General features: G+C 43.9%; 1 protein-coding gene across 5 annotated transcripts in view; it reads right to left on the bottom strand.

The window, feature by feature from the left end:
• Positions 1-24,269, bottom strand: part of MYOF (myoferlin) — a 591,005-nt gene that overhangs the window by 467,473 nt on the left and 99,263 nt on the right. For all 5 annotated transcript variants that reach the window (XM_085606131.1, XM_085606127.1, XM_085606128.1 and 2 more), the window contains exons 2-3: positions 13,409-13,464; positions 7,420-7,511 (exon numbers count right to left, since the gene is read on the bottom strand). In XM_085606131.1, the coding sequence (XP_085462257.1) occupies positions 7,420-7,511; positions 13,409-13,464 (148 nt within the window). The remainder of the gene's footprint in view (positions 1-7,419; positions 7,512-13,408; positions 13,465-24,269) is intronic.

The following is a 24,269-nucleotide window of genomic DNA, read 5'->3' as shown; positions in this document are numbered from 1 at the left end:
CGTGTCCCCGAAGTCAGGAGGAGAGTCCTCCTTCAGGAAAAAGACCCTCACACATCCGGCAAATGTCGTCAGCATGTGGCCCAGATGTTAAGTGTCATCATCGGGTCTGCTCCGAATCGGGGCTGCGCTGCAATCCCCGATCGGCGACCCCAGTGGCGCCTTTTGGTGGAGATCTTTATTCCATAGTTGCCGGTGGGTGAATGCAGGTGAGGGCCTTGAAGTGAGGAAGTGTGTGGTGAAAGGAGTGTATTAAAAATAAGTAGTGGGGAACCTAAATAACATTTATTAAATGACGGGGGTCCCACTCTTATCCTAAAAACAATAAAGTGCGTAATATTACAGTTAAAATGACTGTTTTACGCTGTGGTCATAAATGGTCAACATGTTTCTTGCTTTAGTAAAGTAACCGCAATTCTTCAGGACCAGGTGATTCACACACTTATTGGTAGTGGTAGTGGCTACTGTGGCACTTACCACACGTACAGCACCCTAATAAGTGGTGACTAGTGGAGGTGAGGTACAACGCCTGAAAGAGAAAAATACAGGGACACAAACATACATGTAAATAACAATCGCAATGTGACAAATATTGTAGATCTTATCTTTAAAAACTACAACCATCAGTTGTCATGCAATTTCAATATTGCCAGGTGTTCAGCTATATGGTGGTACTAAGTGAGAACACCCTTAAGAAGTGGACTAAAACAAGAGTATTATTTAAAAATGACCAGCCCACACTGTGATTAGTGCTATGGCAGAAACTACAGAGTGCCCGATGCGGGGGGTACACAGTGGCATCAGGACAGAAGTACCAGTTAATTGGGATCAAACCACTCACCCTTAACTGCAGGGCTACGATATCCAACGAGCTGGCGCTGGAGGCAGACACCGGATAGTACAGTGTCCTATCGGTACAAAAAGCGGCGACCAGAGTGGAAAGGCAGAAAGTACAGCCGCGAAAAGATTAGGGTGAGAGCTGTTCCCTTTGTAGCTCAATGGACACTCGTATAACGTGAAAATCCGCACAAGGTGAGGACCCAGGCACTAGGACCTGCACGAGAATACTTACAGAAGTCCGAAGAACAGGACGCCTTCCCACCTACCCTTGATCCACGCCGACTCGGGGGACGTATCTCGGATCTAACAGAGGGATTATCAAGCGTTATCCAGCCAATCGGATCCGCGCACCAATTGGTTCGTCAGAAAGGTACTGGGAGAAAGACTAGTATGCGGAGTCTACTTCCGGTAAAAGTAGGAGAGTGAATGTTGGCGTGTTGCAGGACGTGCCACGTCACTTTCAGGAAGTGATGACAGGGAGTCACGTGCAACAACAACAGTGCTGCGTGAGAAGCCCTTATTGGTTGTAGGAGTTAAGGGTTGTCGTGGTAACCTTATGATGTTAGGGGCGTGTCAGTCCGATATGATTGGAAAGTACGGTACTGCGCGATTCGAGGGAACTAACAAATGCGCGTCGCGGACACGTGGTGCAATGTAACCGTTGCGTCGCCACCTCGCATGTTAGGGAAGTGACATGAAGGTATCGCGGGATACCTATAGACACACAGGCTGTTATACTGTGGTGTCTAAGTGTCACAATCTCAACCAAGTATGGACTCAATCAGGTTCAGAACATCTACTAAAGACAGATAGATGGTGGTATGTTCTGTCATGTCAAATATTAGTGAGGCTACTCCACGGGATGTCTTCATTCAATCCTTCAGTATGGGAAGATAATCTCATCACCCACCTCTGTTCCAGTGTGAATAATTTTGTTTTGGTGACATTAAGGGATTGGAGAACTACCCACTTGAAAGAATCTGGAGAGTGATTATTTTCACAAAAGTGCTTAGTCATCCTAGTATTCATTTTTTTGCAACGGAAATTACTCCGATGCTCAATGATTCTCGTCTTCACTGGTCTCGTCGTCATCCCTATGTAGTGGAGATTACACGGGCAGGTTATCAGGTAAACGCAGTAGGCAGTGTTACAGTTAGTGTGCGTTCTGCATTCCCACGTGGTCCCGTTGGGAAATACGATGTCCTTCGTTATTTTAGTTTGAGGACAAACCACACAGGAACCGCAAGGGTAATGCCCCTGACAGGTGGAAGGTTCCATAAAGTGGACTGAGTGGTGTTCACTGGTAGTTTGGGTCTAGTATGTATCAGTCTCTCCTTCAAATTAGTGGTGCGCTTGAAAGCAAAACGGGGGTTTGGTATTGTAAGTTCCCCGGTGTGGAGGATACCCCAATGTTTGTTAATGATTTTCTTGAGTTGTGATGAGTTAGGAGTGTAGGTAATCACACAGGTGAGGCAGTCATCAGTTTTTTTCTCTCTTGGTTCAAGTAACCCTTCCCTGTTGTTGTTACGGGCACGTTTGTAGGATCTCTTAATGTCCCGGCTCTGATAGCCCCTCTGGAGAAGATTTTTCGTAAGGGTTTTGGACTCCTTTTTAAAGTCAGTGACAGAGCTGCAATTCCTCCTAATACGGAGGAATTGACCAAAGGGTAAATTTTGTTTGAGTGCCCCAGGGTGATAGCTATTGAAATGTAGTAGACTATTTCTGTCAGTGGGTTTGCGATGTAGTGTGGTACTCATTTGATGATCGTCTAGTATGATCAAGAGGTCCAGAAAGGGAAGCTGGTGGTCAGAGATGGTACTCGTAAATTTTAAATATGGATTCAAAGTATTAATCCATTCGCAAAATTACACAATTACAAGCCAGGAAGGCACTTAATTTGGCCAATTGAAAAATCTTAATAGGATTGCAGGTCCATAGTGCCTAATTCACCTATGCCTTGTTACCAATGCCATATTTCCCAGCCTGAGAAACAGATTTAGGTGTTGCTCTTCCCGCTCAGCCTTTCTTGGAGCCAGGGAGTTGGGAATCATTCACAAATTTTGGTCCCCGAGCTGAGAGATGTATTCTTCGGCAGCTCAGTCAGTCATATTGGCTTTATCCGGAGTCATGATAAACGGCGTCCGATTAGCAGTTGCGTTAAAAATGTTTTGCCCAGCCGAGAAATCATGCAATCCTCGCAGTAGCAGCAGCAACTCAGGAACCATGACACTATCTATACATCACCTTTGTAGATAGAGTGGAAATTAAAACCTTCGTGCTAGGATATGAAGGGAATCGATGGATTGAGGAATTCAGCTATGGTTCAGTTCTGGCTCCATATGCAGGTGCTAGATCTTCCCATAAATACGTTAGGATGATCTGCTGTGGCTTCGCTTAGAAGGTTAGGAACACCAGTCACGTCTAAGCTTACGGCAGTGGGGCCAAAAGACATCCTTTGCTCGTCTGCCCTGGGCTTCTGAGTAATGTTGCAAATTAATGCAGTCTTTTACGGGTTACAGAACAGGACCCCTAATTTAGCCCATTATAAGCTGGCTCGCAGGGGCAGGGCACAGATAACAGCAAAGGGAGGAAGGGGGGGCTCTGGCAGCGACGGTAGCCTCCCCAGAGCTGTGGCGGAGTTACAGGGCGATCTGGAGGCAGACGGGTACAGTAAGGGTACCTCTGCGACAGGCGATACAGTAAGGGTACCCCTGTCAGGCACAGTAAGGGTGCCCGAGCCAAGGTCCACGAGCCGAAGGGGGTTCTGGGAAGACCGCGACGGCGCCCCGTTAGTCCTTCGGGCGGTTGGGGGGCCTGACCAACCGGGGGTGTGCCACAACACGCTCCGCCCCTGTCAGAAGGGGCGGGAGTAGGAGACAGATCACGTGACCCAGTGGATGATCTGAAAATAAATATGTGCCGCACTGCCGGGCATCGACCCACTGTGCGTGCTGGCTCACCAGGCGGGCGGAGCAGCGAGGGGCTGCTTGCCCTGGATCGCCCGTAAGATAACCCATTTATCGTCATACTTATGTTGTATGAAATAAACCTGCAGCAGTTCTTCACCCACAATGAAATTGTCAGTGTAATCCTTGGGTGACGTCTGTGCATGCGTGTTGAATGAAGCGGATGACGGTGTGGTCACTATGAATACGGTTTGCGATCGGTATAGGAAAGAGCATAAGACCGCTTCTAGGCATCAGAAGCGGTGGCGAGGGCGCTAGGGGTGCGGGATATGTTTGCAGCACCCCCACAAAACCTGAAGGAGTTCAGATGGAGAACGAACAACAAACGGGGCCTGCGTATGCTTTTCAGATGCCAGCATTTTGGGGTTTTCAAAGAAGCACTATCAAATATCCCTGTGCTGTTCGTGAGGTGACGTTATTGGCCGGAACCCCATTTTAAAAATAGCTCAAGCGCCACTGGGACCAGAACAAACATGGCGAAAGATGTGCTTAGACGGATTCAAACTCTCTCCCCCTGACCAGACAAGAGGGGAGTTACTGCAAGGCGGTGCACAAGAGCGACGCCCCAGGATTAGATGTTACACGGCGCTCATTCCACTGCAATCAAGCACCAGCTAAATGAGGGGCGGTGGGGGGGGGGGGGGGGGGGGGGGGGGAGTCTAGTCTAAACTTTCAGTATTAGGAATATTTTGAAAAACTTGACACCATAAAAGACAAAAAATAACAAGCAGATGCAATTAAAAATTATCATGCCATGCTCTCCAGTACAGGTGGTTATCAGGGGCGGACACTCCCAGACAGGGCTGGCCCTAGCACTGGTCCCACGCGGTGCAACAGTCTTTTTTTGCACCCCTCCCCCATTTCCTCCTTTTTTATGGCTTTCCTTCACTACCACTCAGCAACAATGCCCCTCCTCTCTCTATAGCACCGGACAAGCATTTAATTTTTTTTTTTTTTTTTTTTTTTTTTTTTTTTAATAGCTCTACTTCTAGTTTACTCACACTCAGTTCTGTAATCTGCATGGTACACATTCTTTGTAGTAGACACATTAACCCTCTGTGCTATGTGGGTGGCAGGAGTGCCCATGTGAGTGCACGGTGAGCGATGCAACAGTGTGAGAGTAGGGTAAGAGGTGTGACTTCAGGGTGAAGTGACAATGTGAGTATGGGTGCGGATATAAGTGCAGAGTGGAATGAATGAATGAAAGGTTAATGATGGGCTTGTTTGAGTGAGATTGCAGATTGAGCAGTGAAGGGGACAGGTGAGTGAAATGTCACATGAGTGCAGGGTGAGCAGCTTGTTTGTGCGACTGCAGGGTGAGGTAAAGAGTGAACAGTACAAGTGCATTGTGAGTGCAGAGTGATCACTGAGTGCAGGGTGAGCGGGTGAATGCAGGGCCGGACTGGGAACCAAAACCGGCCCTGGCAAACTGATCGGCCGGCCCCCTTGGGGATGAGGGGGTGTGGCTGAGCTTTTTACTAGGGCCGATTTCGGACGATTTTTTTTTACAGGGGGCCATTACTGCTGGCTCGGGGTAACACAAATGGCCCCCCCAGGGGCCCAAATCAGGCCCAAACCTGGGCAGCCCACCGGGGAAACATCCGGTGCCCGTTACGGCCAGTCCAGCCCTGGGTGAATGGTGTGAGTGCATGGTGATCAGTGTGAGTGCCTTGTGATCGCTGTGAGTGCAGGTTGAGCGTGAAAGTGAAGGACGAGAATGAAGAGTGAGTTGTCTGAATGCATGGTGCATTTCCAGACACTTGAAGTAACTCAGCATGTTATTGACGGCGGCGTAGGGTTTCAGATAGAAGTTAAACAATTGCTATTATGGCATTAATCAGGGATCGAGTGTGGAGGAAATAATGTGTTGATCTTGGAACAAACTTTCAGTCTTAGGATTAGGGTTGCCAGCTCATTATTTTGATGTCCCAGAGGGTACAAAAATAAACAGTCACCTAAAGCCTATTTCAGCACTCATCTGTGCATACTTGGAACAGCAAATATAAATAGAAAGCACTGTTAATTGTGTTCTAGTACTGCCTGAATGATCCATGACCGATAATTAAAAGGGAAGAAAGACCGAAAAGTCACATTGCAAATGAATACATACTTTTTATTTATAACCCTATTTAGTGTCAAAAGGGGTCTTTGCAGGCTCTTTAAACAACATATGGCTGGCATTTTTCTTTTGGCAACCCTACTTTATATTCCTTTTCCTGAAATTCATTCTCACTGTGGCAGTAAATGTAGACTACAAATGTAAAGAATAGGCAGAGTGGGGGTACTGGAACCAGAAAAACCAAGCCTCGGTAACCAGTTTACAAAGGTATGTAAATATGCTAATGGTCTTTAAAGACCTGTGAAAAAACTCGGGCATGCTGGAGATAAGACTCCAGACACTGCCCAGCCGAGCACACAGTAGCTTGAGCTACAGCAGCCCGGGCTGAGACACACGACGTGTGGGCTGAAGCCCTTTTCGCCCTGTGGGCGTTGCCCGCCGGGCCAGTGACTGGATAAAAGCGATGTAGACATTCTCTTAAGAATGGGCACGTTATGAGCAGTGGAGGAGCATTGGTGAAAACAGTCCGCCATGCATGCACAGTAGCAAAGATCTGACGGACGGAGGGGGAAATCATTAGTGCAGCAGGTGCAGTGGCACTGAGGCCCAAAGTTGGAAAGAGTCCTCTAGAACCCAAATATCACTATATTCCACCACTAAACTGAAGCTGCGTGGCCTGGGCGGTGTCATTTCCTGTGTTTGCATGAGGGCCCAATGTCGCCCATCCTATGCCAATGCGGGCGGACGGCTCTTTGCCAGCAGCAACAGTGTGCACAAATAAGGAAGGCCTTCTCAGTTCTCTTAAAATTAAATAGGCAGAGTCCACTTATCAACCGCTCAATCTTTTTATGCGCCTTCACATCACCAGCTTTTATTAATCTAGCATAAGCAAGTTTAGATTTTCTTTTGCACCAAGCTATGTCAATATTAACAGCTTTAATTACTGTTTTCAATAAGTCGTGCACATATACTGATTAGCTACAAATCCCCAGCAAAGTCCATGAGCTGAGGCAGAGCAACAGAAACTGAAACCATAGTGCACACTAGTAACATGTATGCACATTCGGTAAAGCTCACATGTACCGAACCACCAACAATGAGAGATGTTCCTATTCTGCACTCCTGGGCATCCCCACAAGAGCCGAGACTGCGTGCCTTCTTGTATAATGTATGTACCTGTTTTAATTTTTATATCACATGCAGCCTGGACTTTAGACTGCATGCTTTTCCTGTATAATGTATCCCCTACCTTTTCCAATTTGATCCCTCCCGTCCCTACGCTTGTATACTACCCCTTAATTCTGTAAAGCGCTCAGATTCCCTCACGGGTCTGGTTCGCGCTCTATAAAACTATGAAATAAATAAATAAATAGATGTGTCACCAACTACATAAAAGAGCAGTCCCTCGAGGCACAGGCATGGTTAGGGCACACCCAAGCCACAGCAAACCCAGGCACTACACACTGCATGCCAAGAATAACTCAATTAAAAGTTCAAGAACAATGAGCAGCTGAGCAGTTTTTTGGTTTTGTTTAACAAAAGTAAAAGAACACTTACTTGTCTTTGCCAATGGTCTCAAAATCTTTCACGATAATCTCCAAGGATGATGAATAATCCAAGGGTACCCCTTTTAAATCAAATTCAAGAAGCTGTAGATGAGAGAAATATAGAGTTATATTCTAGAAAATAATATTCAAAGCGCAAATCCTATACTAAACTGGTAAACAGATCTTCAAGAGTCCAAATAAAGGCGCAGGAAGGAAGGGGCTCCAGCGTTCTGATCACATCGGGAAATCTGCTAATTAGTTTATAGCATGACTTCCTGTCTTGGGACATTAATTTATCAACTGAGTGCAGTGTTTTAATCATGGCAACAACATCATATGCCGCGCGGCCTGGAACCCAACAAGAATGTCAACAAGCTTTTGCAAAGGCAGGACGTCCCACCCTTTTGGAACCTATTGGCTTTGCCAATGGTTTTTAGTGCTACTGTGCAGCATGACTAAAGAGGAAATAAAAAAAAGTGCTATGATGCTTCTGCTGTGGGCGTGACCTTTTGTAGGTGCTTTTGTTAGCTTATTATTTACTGATCGAAGTTGCCTTAGTAAATAAAAAACAAATTAGTGTAAAATTAATATTTTGTAAAAAAAAGAAGAAGTGGATGGGGAAGCAACAAAGGGCACGGGCTAAGAAACTTCTGGGGGGGGGGGGGGGGCAGGGTCAGAAGCATCACAGAGGGCAGCATTTGAAGCACACCGCATGAGCAAGAGAAAAAAGATGTGCGCAGGTAACCAGAAGCACATGGGTGAGGAAGAACGCAACGTAGAACAAGGGAGAAGCACATGGGCGAGAAAGCAATGTGGGGGGGAGGTAGAACACCAGGGCAAGCACAACACGGAGCGGGTTGGAGAAGCACACAGTTGAGAGCAACATGGAGCACGGCAAAGGGCTGAGGAGAAGTACACGAGGGAGACATCTGAAAAAAATATGTACTCCTGTGGAGTGATTAATCAAAAAGAAAAAAGAAGTGCCTGCAAAGTAAGCAGTGGAAGGACACAAGTAATGAGACCATGCTCCAGGGAGAGGGACAAACAAGAAATGGAAGGAAAGTGCACACTACCAGTTTTCGAAGCAGGATTGACTGCGTCTGTAGGTTGCTTTATTAACCTCTTCAGTGCCCATGACGAGCTGGACTCGTCATGGGCCGCGGTAGCGCTGTGCCCATGACGAGTCCAGCTCGTCATAGACCCCGTCCGCTAATGCAACGGCCGGCACAGGGCGGGGAAAGGGGCGGGCACTGAAGGGGTTAAAAGCATGCCACATAATGTAATGAACACTACGTTTTCTTATTCCTACTGCACAACAATTAAGATGTACTAGCCAATCAAATATGAAGTTTATACAAATATGAATCTATCCAGTGAGCACTTGCCAAGGGTCCAAAGAAACATCCTACCACAGTGTTACTTCTGAACATTCAAATACTGATTTCCATAGACTAGGCCAACAAGATGATAGATAGCTGTAGGCAACATATAGATAGATGTGTCCTAAACTTTGATAAGACTTCACTTTCCTAGATACCTAGATGCATAGTTTCAGGTGAGAACAAGTTACTTAAGAGTAAACAAAACATAGGCCACAACTTTCCATGAAAATAGCAGTTAAGTAATGAGTTGAAAATGGTTGTTAAAATATTAACAGCATATACAAGAATTGAAAGCCATGTAAAGTGAAGAGTGGCGGTGGTTAAGGTAGTGGGGATGGTACTCATGGTGGTGGTCAGAATGGTGGTTAGAGTATGGTGGTGGTGAGTGATGGGTAGGGTAGGGTGGAGGTGGTGGTTAGGGTGGTAGGCCGGTAGTGGTTTGGCGCACCATAGGCTCTCAGTATATGCAGAGGCCGTCTCCGCGGATACAGTCAAAGGCTTTCCCAAAATCAATGAAGTTGATTGTAAAGTTGTCTCTGCCACTCTGTGCACTGCTTTATGATGTTGCGTAGATTAAGCAGCTGAACACCACAACCTCTGCCCTTGGGGAACCCAGCCTGTTCTTTTCATAACCACTTTTCCAGTGCATCAGAAATGGACTGTAAAATGATTATCGCCATGATTTTACGTGGTATTGACAGAAGTGCGAATCTACACCAGTTGTTACAGTTGGTTAATGTACTGTTTTTTTGAAACCTTGAGGATGCCTTGGTTTCAGTCATCTGGTACTTACTTTCCCTCCCAAATCAATGTAAAAAGTGGTTAGAAGATCTTGGCTGATGTTTTAAAGTCTGCTTTGAAAATGTCTGCATTTAGGTTGCCTTGGCCAGGAGCCTTCCTGTTTGAGAGATCAGTTGGCAATGCCAAGTTCTTTCTGTGGTGGGGCTGCGTTCACATCCAAGTGTGTCTTTGCTTCTTGATATCCGCTTCGCTTGTTGGTACTGGTCTGTTGAAGACTTCTTTGAAGTGCTCGGACCAGCATGGTTTCTGCTCTCTCTGTTATGATCAGTCTGACTTGCTAGTACATGATAAAATTGTTCTATGTTGCAGAGGATTTACTGCTGCCTATTCTCATGATCTTGGAGACTCCTATTTTCCTTTATTGGCTGCCTCTTCAGCTTTACTATTAAAGGATAGGGGGATACCCAATACTCACTGCATCACTCGGGCTATCAAAATAGCTGCAAAAAAGCGAATAAGTGCAGGAGGGACTGCTTAACCCCCTTCGCTACCAGGCTTCCCCCGTGCCACAGCTTTTTTTTGCCTATTTGGGGAAGTTCGTGCTTAGGCCCAATACCTTTTTGTCCACATAAGGTATCCACACCAAATTTGCGTCCTTTTCTTCCAACATCCTAAGGATTCTAAAGGTACTCAGGGTTTGTGAATTCCCTGGAGGGGACCAAGAAGTTAGGCATAATGCAGCTACATTTTGTTTTTTTGGGAAAAAGAGAACAAAGTGCTGCAGAAGACCGCGTCTGTCTTTTTTCCCCCTGAAAATTGTATTAACAAAGGGTTTATAGTGCTAAAATCACCATCTTGCCAGCTTTCAGTAACAGGCAGACTTTTGTCAGAAAACTAACATTTTCTACACAGTTTTAGCATTTTACTGGGACATAGCCTATTTTTTCCTATTTTTTGCGCTTTCAACCTCCTTCCAGTTACTGGTAGAAATGGGTGTGAAAACAATAATGGATCCCAGAAAGCTATACATTTCTGTAAAGAGAACAATATTATGAATTCAGCAAGGAGTCATTTGTGTAGATCCTACAAGGTTTTCTTATAGAAAGAAACAGTTGAAAAATGAAAATTATGGAGATGGAGTTGAAAAAAACAGCCATTTCTGCCTACATTCTCACCTGTAACTTCTTCTAACTATGCTCATTTTTTAAAGCAATATACCGTTACATCCACGGGACCCTTCTGGTTTTGGGGATTTATCAAGCTTGAAGGTTCATTAACGACCCTGAGGTACCCACAGCCAATAACTGAGCTGCACCTTGCAATTGTTTTTCATTGTGTACCGGGTATACAGCAATTCATTTAGTAACAGAGTGAAAAAGAAGTATAAAAGGAAACCTATGTATTTCAGAAATGGAGACAAGATATGTAGTTTAGAAGCAGTGATTATTTGCACATTTCTGAAATTGTGGGTGGTCGTACTAGCATGTGAATTTGGGGGCATTTTTCAAATTGTCCTTTTTTTACACACTGTCTTACATTTGGAAGGCAGAAATACATAGAAAGAAAACCGGTAAGAACACTTGTTCTACTCTTCTGTTTTTCCCCAAGTCCCCTAATAAAAATGGTACCTAACTAGTGTGGGTAGGCCTAGCGCCCAGGACAGGAAATGGGTCAAAACGCAACAGGGACTCATCACATTTTTCCACATTAAACGGAACCCTTTTTGTGAAAAGTCCCCACCTGTGGATTTTGGGACCTATCTCAGTCAGCGTATAAGGAAACCTAGCAAACCTGAACATTTTTAAAAACTAGACACCCATGTGAATCCAGGATTGACTGACTTGTGTGTCTCTCGCTAATGTTACGTTACCCAGAATCTCTTGCAAACCTCAACATTAGTAAAAAAATAATAATAATTTCCTCACATTTCTGTTTTGGAATGTTCTGGAATCTGTGGGGAATCACAAACTCCCACCCACCCAGCCAGCATTCCTCCCAAGTCGCTCGATAAAATTTGTACCTCATGTGTGTGGGTAGGCCCCGTGACCGCAACAGGAAACAGCCCAAAACGCAACATAGACATATCAGATTTTTCCACAGAAAACTGACCCTTTCTTTCAATGTGCCTAGCTTTGGATTTTGGGCCCTAGCTCAGACGGGAGCTAAGGAAACCTAGCAAACCTGTACATTTTTAAAAAACTAGATACCCAGGGAATCCAGGATGGGGTATCTTGTGCAGATCTCACCAGGTTCTGTTGCTCAGAATCCCTTCCAAATCTCAAACCTAGTGTAAATTAAAAAAAAAAAAATCTTCACATTTCTATAATGGAAAGTTCTGGAATCTTCAGGGAACCACAAACCTCCAACCACCCAGCATTCACTCAAGTCTCCTGATAAAAATGGTACCTCACTTGTGTGGGTAGACCTAGTGGCTGCGAAAGGAAACGGCTCAAAACACAATGAAGGCACATTTTTCTCAGTCACAGGCCATTGGCCCACCCACACAAGTGAGGTATCATTTTACTCAGGAGACCTGGGTGGTAGAAAATTTGTGCCGGCACGGTGATCTCAGACAGAAATGAGAGAACATTTGATTGTTTTTAACTACATTTGAGGTTTTCAGGGGATTCTGGGTAAGAAAACATCAAGGGTCAACGCAAGCCACACATCCTTGGACTCACCCAGGTGTCTATTTCTCAGAAATGTCTGGGTTTGGTAGGTTTCCCAAGATGGTCGCCGAGCCCGGCACCAAAAACGCAGGTGCCCCCTTTGCAAAACCAGGTCATTTTGAGATGGATAATTTCGAGGTCTCCAAAATATGTTCTTTGCCCTTCCCTGTAGCAGACACTTTGCCCAACCACACAAGTGAGGTACCATTTATATTGGGGGACCTGGGTGGTAGGACATTTGTTACAACCCAGTAATCCCACCACTTTCCCATACAGAAATGCGAGGAAACGCAATTTTGTTAAAGCAAAATGTTAGGTTTGCTGGGGATTCTGAATAAGAAAACATTGGGAGATCCACACAAGCCATATGTCCCTGGACTCTCCAGGGTGTCTAGTTTTCAGAAATGTCTAGGTTTTGGTAATTTTCACTACATGGCCGACAAGCCCGGTACAAAAAATGCAGGTGACCCCCCCTTGCAAAACCAGGTTTTTTGTGATCAATAATTTTTGATGCCTCCACTATACGTTTTGAGCCCTTCCCTATTGTTAAAACTTCCCCCACCCACACAAGTGAGGTAGCATTTTTATTGGTAGACCAGGGGGAACTCTGGGTGGGAGTGAACTTATATCGACCCGGTGATTCCACAACTTTCCAGCACAGAACTATGAGGAAAACGTGGCTTATTTATTTTTAGCTAACATTGAGAATTGCAGGGGGTTCATGAGCTACCTTTCTGCCGAATTTGGCACAATTCCGTCCAGCGGTTCGGGCTGTAGTCGCAACTAAATCTCTATAGTACTTAATATGGTAAAAACACTTTTTGACCCCCCTTTTCTCAGCCCCCGCTTGACAGATCGCTCTGAAACTTCCCATTCACAACAATAATCACTGCACACTCATTTAGGGAAACTTTTGTGAAGATTTGTCAAACGGTGCCAAAGATAAAGGCAAGTCAAAAATCGCTTTTCAGATGGAAACATGATCATAACTATAACTACCTACTGGCGACCTCCAGTAGGCTACATACAAACGATAGGTTTGGATGAGCGGCTGGCATGAAATTCTTTATTATTAAGTCAGTAGGCCCCTTGTTCCAGTCGGGAGGAGGCTCTCCCCCAACATATATTTAAAACCTCACACCCATTTAATGCTCGCAGGCATTTATGAAGAGTTCATTAGAAATAAAAAAGGGCTAAGTGTACTCACCTCATTCCACACAGGGTTGAGTTCACTGTCAATAGTCCTGGTTTTCTTTTTTTCACCTAAGAACGAAAAAAATATTTATAGGGGTTTACATGCAGAACGGCAAGTGTGAAAATATTCTGTACAACAGCCCACCCAATAGTTCTGCTAAGTACTCTCCTTAAGTGGAACAAGTCTTGGTCACAAACCACAGCTTCTTTACATCTCCCTTGATTGAATAGTGCACTGAAAATAAAAAATATTCCACACGTTCAGCAAATTGACCCATTTTGGTCACTTTATCCCTGTGGTCTTCTCCTTTTTAACAATATCCTAGTAATTAAAAGCCCAAGGACTGGGATCCTAAATCTTGTGAAACAGAAAAAACACTGTCACCCCGAGCTAACCACTGGAATGCTGTGATGGGAGTGTTGCAGGTAATCATGGCCTACTGACGACGGTGTTCATTTTGTGCTTTTCATATAAGGTAAATAACACACCATTCAATTTACAAGTGTCACTGAAGCAAAATAATTGCCACAAAGTGTAGAGAGGGGAAATTACTGCCCCTTGTGTCAACCTACTTGGAGAAGGTCAGAAGGTATGTGGCCAATTCATCTCAGGCCTCAAACCTTGAGGGAAATAGTAGGTTAGGGCAAGTTTGTATTTGTACAGATTAAACCCACAATAGGGTATGTTGTTGCTGTATTTAACTTGTTAGTTCTCACCTTGACGCCTGGACTAGGGAACAGTGGTCAGAATGAATCATCTTTGAATGCTCGCACCCTAGTCCTCATATCTGGTCAGTCCTGATTTCACAGACATGTGGAAGGTACTAGCATAAGAGCGAGTAGATCGGAAGTAATAGGCCATGCATGAGCATTAAGGAGTACTTCTAATTTGAAAGGGGATCAACGATTGGGGTGAATTGGAACTGAGTGTTCATTATACCCGCCCATGCATCGGCTCAGAGCTCCAGTGAGAAAAATCTGGACAGACCCCCCAGTGAAAAACGTTCTTCATTGGGAAGGGAAGAAGATAACCAACTCTCCTGGTCTGCGGGCTAATGTTAGTAAATACAAAACTGAAAAGTCACTCTGTTGGTCACATATGGGATGGGTCGTGATTCATGAACCCATCTAGTCTCAATAGCTTAGAATGAACTGCACCCATTCCATTTGTAGGGCAGGATTATGGTCCATCGCAGCGTTTGGCTGCAGGGCAGGTTAAAAGTAAGCATCCTGTAGAACCGGACAGAGTTAACATGAGACGTGGCAGTTGGTGTGGACGCAAAGACAACAGAACAAAAGCGACAGCCGAGGCTTAACTGGGGACCTCAAGCACACACATCCATGACAGCTACTGGCATGCTCTCCACTGCAAATGTCCAAGCGTAAAAAGGTGGGTAATGCATTATCTGACCACAGGGCAGCAGTGAAATCACCAAATCCCAATGCATGAGACTGCATGGAGTTCAACTCATGAGTCTACAAAGCAGTCTCCCTCAGGGTGCGAGCACGCGGCAGCCTTTATGCTAGAGTTTAACAGCATTGGTGAGTTGGAAGCCAAGGCCCGAGAGTCATTACTCCATAGTTGCTATATGTGTTTGATCAGTTTTGTTTCCCCTTTAATCTCGATCTGTGACACGTTGCCACAGTTGAGTTGTTTAATGAGCACGCTACATTCTAAGTGATCTGGATGAATGGAGTCCATGGCTGAAAGACTAAACACACCCACACACACCGGAAACACACACGCCCCAAACACACACACGCATCCCAAACACACCAACAAACACACACCAACACACTTTTTTAAGCAGATAAGACAATACTTCCTGTCCTAGAATAATTGACAGGTTTCTGCTTTTAAGAGATTAAAGGTTTTCCTGTTCCATTGCAGCTGAACAAAGAAACTTACACTTCTTCAAACGTGTTTCCTTATTCAACTTCTTATCTCAGTCACTACACTAGTTAGCAAGTTGGTCTGTTTTGTAGTAAAAGGACCTTTGCAACAAACCTTCATGTGACTCATAAGTGGATATTAGCAATCCGACTAGTTTTGAAAGCAGTTTCTAGAGGGCAGCATAGATATCAAATACAGTTCAACCTCCGTTTTAGCCACTTGAAACCTACAGCCAAGGCATTCTGCACCCTTCACAATATTGTCCGGATTATTTCTGCTTTGCTCGGACTTGGATATCCTTTATATTTTTTCCTATTTTTTAAACAAGTTCTTAAAACGTGATCCTGATTAGAGAGGTCTCACAGAAAGCATTACACACAAAGCCAATCACTGCACATGAAATCAACACATGTATGCAATATTAAATTAAATGTAAAAATGATGAGGCTGTTGAATTCAGACCAATGGATGGGAGTCATCAAATCGCCATAAAGCATCAGACTCACTCTTTTTAAAGAAAACATTTATGTTTTGCGATTGGCTTTGGATGCCTTATGCAAGACCACCAGGTAAGATTTTTAAGAATGCCAATGTTCTTCTTAATAAACTTCTAACAAATTGAATTATTAGGAACCCACTCTGTAGTTATAGTTAGGGTTACCAGAGATGGGAATTCCTTAGATATTTTACCCTTTATAATTTAGCACACATTTGAGAAAACACCCGAGAAAATGAGGCACATCAACTGACCAACCAAGTTTTTAGGTCTTGCCTAGGACAGCACAAGTAATTGTAATGATATAGCACTTACTACCCTGAATGACACGTTGAAGCGCTTTATGGATAGTAGCACGCTACTACGAAACCCAAAAACGATTAGTGGTGGATTAGTAGAAGGAAATAGGAGTTAATTTGAGTGGTGGACATGCAAGTCTGTTTGTTGGATTGAATAGGATAATGGAGGGATAGAAGAGGGAAAAGTAAAGAAAGTGTAATTTGGGAGATCCTAGTAGCACGATGAGGTTTGGGATGAGTAAAAGGAGAGATGGAGGGGAGAATTTAGAAAGGGTTGTTTGTAAGATCGCAGTAGTAAAATGAGTTATGGGGTGAGCAAAGGGGGTTAGAGAAGGAACAGTCTACAAAATGTCATTTTGGAGATCATAATAATAGAATGAGGATTGGGATAAGCCAGAGGGTGGAGGTAGAGGATATATTGGGAGAGGTATAGGGTGAGACAGAGTAGTGCATTGGAGAGAGTTATGTTTTCTTTCTTTCACAGTAGGAGTAAAGTAATAAATATAAAGATGCATAACTACATAGAAAGGGTGTACATGTATAAGGAAGATAACGATTTGAAGCTGTATTTTATAAACTCAGACTTTCAAGTGTTGCTGTCCTTAAAGCTAATTTGTGTTTTTTTTTAAATCTATATTTTGTATGCATTTTTATATTTTTCTCAATAATTCATGTGATGCAAAACAGAATCGGTAAATATGATTAAATAGGTAAATGAGAAGAAATGTTTAACAACCCGATATATAAATTCTTTAGTGCTATTGAAATCCAAAAGTCATAATGGTTCAGTGGACATACGAGGCTTCTTTGTGCTGTCTCTTGTAAGACCGCCATACCCTACAGGTGGCTTAGAGGCCACACACTGCTTGGTATTTGTTGGCTTAGTTGTCACTCATTTGCTTGTTCCCTATTGGTCAGCTTCCGCGGGTTCCCTTCCTCTTCACGCATTTGTCCTTTGCCTAGAATATGAACACATTACTTGTGTCCTTCCCCTGCTCATTGTTTCATTCGTCGCGTTTTATTTTTGTATAAGAACTCAACAGGAGTACTTATTTTTCAGCGGTCTACCCTCAAGTACTTCTTTCCCATTCCCATCCGTTGTCCGTGTCCTTGGCCCGGCCCCTCTTGCCAACCCTCCACTGTCCATGAGCTTGCCCCCAGACCCTGCTGCAGAACATTCAATGTCAGTCAGCTCACCCCACCTACCCTCCCTTGACCGTTACTTCCACATGCCTTCTTGCCTGTCCTCTTGTCCCCACCCGCGTCCTAGTCTCCCAACCTCCCGCCTCTGTGCTGCCTCAGGGTAGCAGTTAAAGAAACAACATAAAACCCCGAAAACCATGGCTGCAACTTACCTTTTTTTTTTTTATTACTTTTTGCCATGCTGCACAACTGCTGTATGATATTGCTAAAAAAAAAAAATATAAGAAGGAAGACTAATCGCTTTTGTAGGGGATATCTTTTGGATTTGTAGATGTTTTTTTTAATTTTTATTTTTGAATATAAACGCTGGCTCCTCCGTTCCCTAGGAAGCACTTGTATAGAGGTGAACAGACAGACCGATGAGGGAAGAATTTCAAAATCATGTGAACAGTATAGATGTATCAGAATTGGTTCATCCCCAGTTGCACACAGTGCTTGTGTGTTGCTAAGGAACTCCCAGCAAAGTGCAACGTTTGTGAGGAAAGCAGGGAACTTTGTACACAAGATAGCGGAACTAAAAAAAGAACACTGGTTCAGAAAGGGAACATTAGAAATATTTCAGAATTTGAATGACGGAATTATATTTTCTAAGCAGGCTAGTTCATGGAAGGTGGCATTTGGAGGCCCTAGAGCAGGCTTAGGCATTCCAACCAGAAGTGCATTTCTACTGTGAATCTGCGTAAACGCAAGTCCGATTTAAGATGGTGGGAGATGAGAAATGTTTAATGCGAAAGAAAAGTCAGAGAGAGCTTTCAGTAAAGCGAAAAGAAGCGGTGACATCAATGAAGAAACTATGAGGTACTAACCAGGTCAATGATAATATGATGTGGAGGCAGTGATTCAGATAACCTATGGCCAGCCATTGTAAAAAGATATGAATCGCTTTGAGACACTAACCGTATATACCTATATAAGCTCAAAGAAAATTAAGCAATTGGTTCATGTACCACTGAGTCAGGTGCTCTCAACAAAAGTAGCCCACCAGTGGCGTAAAGAAACTTGAGGAAGGCCCCCGTGTAAAGTACATGGAGTGGCTCCCCTCCAGACTCACTCTGGATCTCTCAGGCCAGGGTATTGTGCTGAAGGGGCTACCTAGAGCGCAGCCCCCCGCACTGCTGAGGCATTTTGTTATGCCACTGTAGCCCACAAGTGGTTGTCCACTTCTTCCTCATAACAGCACTGAGATGGTTACATGCAGGAAGACCTCAAAATAATGGGCTATAGAGACACAATTTCTCAATAGTTATGCCTGTGAAGGGCAAACTAATATTAACCTGAAAGTCTGCAGGACTAAAGTGTCCAAACCCTCAATTTTGAGCAGGGGTGATGATTTACCTCATCTTCGAATGATTTAGGACACTCCAAGATAGACGTATTCAAGTTGAATCACAGGGCTTTCAATACATCAAAGAACACATTCTGTTGAATGGTATACGAGTATATGAGTAGGCGGTGGGTTTCAGATGTGCTACGTTGATAGATAAGCAATAGGGATGGCTGCAGACTTGGGGATGTGCTGTTTATTTATTTTATTTATTTATTGGGCTTATTGAGCGCGACAGCTACCCAAAAAGGGTTTCCCGGCGCTATAGAACACTAAAGCAAAAGAATGAAGGCAGGAGAAGGTCATAAGAAAGAGACCGGAGCATGTTACTGGTTGAAAAGCCAGGTCTTAATGGCTTTGCGGAAATGAATGTAGCGGGTTTCCAAACGGAGAGATTGTGGGAGGGAGTTCCAAAGCTTAGGGCCTAAAAGGGAGAAAGATCTTCCTCCCATCCTTACTCGGAGAGTTTTGGGAACACAGAAAAGGCCTTGAGTGGAAGACCTCAGGCAGCGAGCAGGCATGTAAGTGTGCACTAGGGTTTGGAGGTATCTAGGGGCATTGCCCCATCTTATTCTATGCATGAGGCTGAGAGCTTTGAATTTGACCCTATTTATAACTTTTAGCCAATGAAGCGCCTTAAGGTGACCGGACATGTGTTCCCTCCTACTGCATTTGCATAGCAGTCTGGCTGCAGCATTTTGAACCAGCTGGAGACGTCGCATGACTGCCTGTGTTACCCCCAGGTAAAGAACATTGCCGTAGTCTAAGCGGGAGGTGATAAGGGCGTTAACCACAGACTTGTGTGTCGTCTGGGAGCATCCAAATGATTTTTCTAAGCCATCTCAGAATTGTAAAACCGGTGGCTGTGAGATTGTTAACTTGTGGCTCCATAGTGAGGCCATTGTCAATGGTAATTCCAAGATTACGGACTTGTCGCGACGGGGTTGGTAGTGGGCCCATTTCAGATGGCCAGTGTCTGGAGTTCCAGAGGTTTTGGTTAGGACCCACTATTAGAACCTCTGTTTTGCTGCCGTTGAGTTTAAGCATATTAGTGCTCATCCAGGTGGCGATGTTCCTAAGGCCTGTCTGCAGGAGGGAGGGGGAGTCATTGTCACAATTAGATAGGGAAAATATAATTTGTGAGTCATCGGCGTATGTGAACATTTTGAGACCAGCTGCTTCAGCGATCTGGGCGAGCGGTGTTACATAAAGGTTAAAAAGCAAGGGACTCAACACCGATCCCTGTGGCACTCCATAGAGGGAAAGATGGACATTAGATGTCGCACTGCCCATGCAAAACTAGGCAACCAGGGGTTTGCAGTATGGTGTGCCTTGCTTGGATCCGCCAAGGTTTTCTTACCCACAACGCCCTGCAAACCTCACCTGAATTCACACATTTTTCTTAAAGGAATGGATCAAACCATGGTCAATTAGAGTCCCATTGTCCTCGGTTTGATCTGTTCCTGTCGCGGGTACTTGGCCCAACTCAACAAGCGACAGTGTTTTTATCTGTGCAAGTAGAGCAATACTGGGTGGTAGGAATGTTGTGGATTCCTGAAGTTTCTATCACAGAAATTTAAGGAAAATGTGTCTCTTTAGTCAAAGTTAGAGGTTTGCAGGGAATGGTGGTAAGAAAATGGTGTGGGATTCATGAGAATCTCACTACCCTGAACTTGAGGATGTTTAGTTTTCAGAATTGTCTGGGTCTGGTAGGTTTTTCCAGTTGGCAGCCTACGTGAGCCCAAAAAGTGCAGTTATTCACCAATGCAAGAGGGACAATATTGGAAGTTAGCCACACGTTACAGCTCCATACATAAAAAGAAAAATACCCTTTCACTTGCAATTGCTTTAGTATGCAGGGGAGCAGAAAGAGTGCCGAGGCTTTAGGGGCGAAGGTGTGGCCTGATGTTAGGATAGGTCAGCCCCACCCCATTATTTTATTAAAAAAATATATATTCCAGCCATACAGTAGGCATTCTGGGGGAAATTAGGGCCATACCTCCTGTCTGCCACTATGGGGGGGGGGAAGACTTGTTTGTCCTATTTGGCGTAAAGGTATCGCCGATGTCAGAGTGCAACACCTGCAGCACTTTTGTTTGCCCCAAAGTCAAAATCACTAGTGTCAGGTTGATTTGGGGGAAGCCTCATTTGCGGAAAGCTTCCCATCGGTCGCCTGGGTGGCAGAACGACACTATTGACCAAACTGGGGCAGGGTTAAGGCCTAATGCCAGGGTAGGCACCCCATCCTTTTGTTTGTTTTGGTGCTATTTTGAAATTTCTGCTATCTAGTGGGCCTTCTATTCCCCAGTGAGGAGGGTGGGCAGATTGAGGGCATTCACCCCATCATGGCTCCCAGGGGGCATAGGGGATGCCTGCTTTTCTTTTTCGGGGGTGGGGGCATAGCCATGCCCACGTTGGGGAGCCCCCATCCCTATATTTTTAGAAACAAATTCCCTTATTTCTTGAGGCCTTTCTGCCCGGGGGGGGGGGGTGGGGGGGGGAGGAGTTAATCACCCCATCTGCCTCCTCACCAGGATGGCAGAAAGAACGTTGGCACATTTTTTCGGGGGGGGTGGGGGCATGGCCATACCCGTTGTGGCTGCCTCGTCGTGTACATATGGAAAAAAAATGGAAGCCGTGGTGAATAGTGTGCTTTTGCTCACCGTCTGGGGTGCAGTAAGACTGTCTGCTCTGGTTTGAGGGGATGTCCATGTACATGGTGGGCAGCCCCAACTCCTTAATTTAAATAGAAAAAAAATGGTGATGTCTAGTGGGCGGGGATTGGGAGTAATCACTCATCATCTGCCCAGCCAGAGGTGGGAGGGGGCGGAGTCAAAGACTGTCTGCTCCAATTTGGGGGTGGAGGCATGGCCATGCCCAAGGTGGGCTGCCCCTCCTATATACACTCCTATATTTAAAACAAATATTTAAAAAAAGCTTTCCTTGGTGTCTAGTGGGATTTCTGCCCCACAGTGGGGTACATTGTGGGTAATTACCCCTATCCATCCCCTGGGGGGGGGGGGGGGCAGAAAGACTAATAATTAGATGAGCCCTTGCCTACCCCCATCCCTGCTGTCTAATGGGTAGATCCCTGATTGGGGAATCACTCTCCTGTGGCAATCCCCAAGCAAGGTAGCATTGGAAAGGCCGATTTCCACTTTCCAGCAATACCACTCCCAAAAGAATCAGTGCTTAGGTGGCTGAGATATGTCCCCTAGCACTGATTCAGTAAAAGTAAAATGAGCCCATCTGCTGGTTTGGCTTTCACTTTGCTGTAATGAAGTCAGTATGCCCTGCGCACTGACATCACAGCACCAGAGGGACCTTTAAATATCTTCCCAGTGTCGGCCAATGGCAACACATGCACTGGGGAGGTAGTGTGGGTTAATACAACGATCATCAATGTATATTGCTATGTTTTCATAATGTTAGCTTCTTCCCCAACTCACACAATGTTTAACGTGTGCTAAAACATTTATGTTTTGCGATTGGCTTTGGATGCCTTATGCAAGACCACCAGGTAAGATTTTTAAGAATGCCAATGTTCTTCTTAATAAACTTCTAACAAATTGAATTATTAGGAACCCACTCTGTAGTTATAGTTAGGGTTACCAGAGATGGGAATTCCTTAGATATTTTACCCTTTATAATTTAGCACACATTTGACAAATCTCCACAAAAATGTACTGACCAATTCTTACTTCGACATTGGCTGATGATGGAACATTTTGCAGTGATTAATTAAGGGTGTGGAAAGAAAAAACGGGGGTGTGGGGAATAGTTCTCAAAACGGTTTGTAATGAAATTTCACAGCAATGTTCATTAGACTAGGTAGATGATCCTTTTTACTCGATAGTGACGTTTTAAGTGATTATGAAGTTCTGAGGGCCAAAAACGTAGTGATGTCTGTAGCACAATACTACTAAGAATGTAGGTCCGGCCCCCATCTGGGAGTAATCTACTTGAACCACCCAATAACATTGCACTAGTACACTACCCAAAAACCATGGACTTGGTTTTGTGGTCTCATAGATAGGACAATAAGTTTGATTAGACGTACTTGTTGAAACTCAAAAGGTTTTATTATTCTTAGACACAAAAATCAACACAGGCCGCTATTTTTCTTTTCTTTTTTTTGTAAAGCACACCACCGACTAAGTGAGTCCAATTTGAAGCACTTTAATATTTCAGCAAATCCAAAGTGTGGGAAGTTCCGGATTTCTGAGGCTGCTTACGTAACATGCACCGGCATTTTATATTTTGGTCTGGAATGTTATTTCTCCATCTCTTCACTCTTTGACATTTAGTGGGAATAATCCCCAAAGAGGGAATTTGCTCATTAATTCCCTTTGAGCCAATATGGATCTTATTGTCCGTTTTATTATTATATTTATGGATACACAATATAATGATTTTAATTAATCAAGCAGTAAAGACTACTTACTACTATTAAAGTCGCAAGGAAACAAAAAATAAACGAGACTGCATATGTAAATTGTTGAATTACTACAGGAACAACTAAAATACATTATGGTCATATAATTAACTAAACCAACAAATAAATAACAATACAACAGATAAAAAGAAAGAAGTCCCATTAAATCTGCGTGCCACTCTGTAGTTAGTTAGGATTCCCAGATTTTTGCTTCCTAATAACTTTCCACCCATATGATGTACATTTTTGTGGTTAATTGTTAGGGTGCAAGGAAAGAAAGGGGCTGCAAAACATGTTTTCAACCAATGCATTTCAATAGACTGTTTTATTCGACTTAGTGTGAAACAGGCTCAACTGATTTAAATTAAAATTGTGCACAGCTAATCCTTTTTTGGGACTGCAGGTAAGCGTTTTTAAAGTTAGAAGGCATTTAACCCTAGTGATATCTGTGACCGCAATACTTTTGCGGACTTCAGTTAAACTAATGTGGTACATGGTGACAAGTCATTTTCTGACTGGATAATGACTGACTTTATAGAGTTTAATGTAGTCATGTTGTTTTAAGGACACTTCCGGTATCAGTCTTCGGGCTTCTATATATTTAAAAAAACGTTACAGGGTACCACCGAACTACCTAGGAAGACCTGCGTATAAACTAAATATCTTTAACAAACTTGAAAAAAAACACAGTACTATGCTATATTTCACAAATATTTCGTGATACAGTGTATTTACCATTTTAACACAATTCTGTTAATAAAAGTGCATGGAGTACAACAGAAATTCCTGAGAAATGCCGTGCAAATACCGCATAACTTGAAAACAAAAATTTTGAAAAAAATATCTATTTCCTTTAAAACAAAAACACTAGGTCCTGGGACAGTACTCCGTAAACTTATTTAAAAATATGTAAAACAAATAAAATATATAAATACATTTCCCTACCTATTACTACTTTAATAAAGTGGTAATAAATAGGTTAATACAATAAAACCTATATCTATGACCCTAACACAGAACACAGCTGAAGTATAGCAAACACAATATGGCCGTCTCTTCATTTTCTAAAAACAGCCATTTCTCAATTATATACAGGCTTGTCATCGCCATGTACCATGGTATACCGCAAAGTTACTGCAGTATACCGTGGCCCAAAATATAATTAAGGCCTAGCTGTGCTATTGTACTGTGGTACTTGGCTGCCTGATATACATGTTAATCTA

The sequence above is a fragment of the Triturus cristatus genome, chromosome 1_2 (genome assembly GCF_964204655.1).
Source record: "Triturus cristatus chromosome 1_2, aTriCri1.1, whole genome shotgun sequence".
Classification (NCBI taxonomy): domain Eukaryota; kingdom Metazoa; phylum Chordata; class Amphibia; order Caudata; family Salamandridae; genus Triturus; species Triturus cristatus.
Note: the sequence above shows the minus strand (reverse complement) of the source record. Positions and strands in the feature narration are given on the sequence as shown.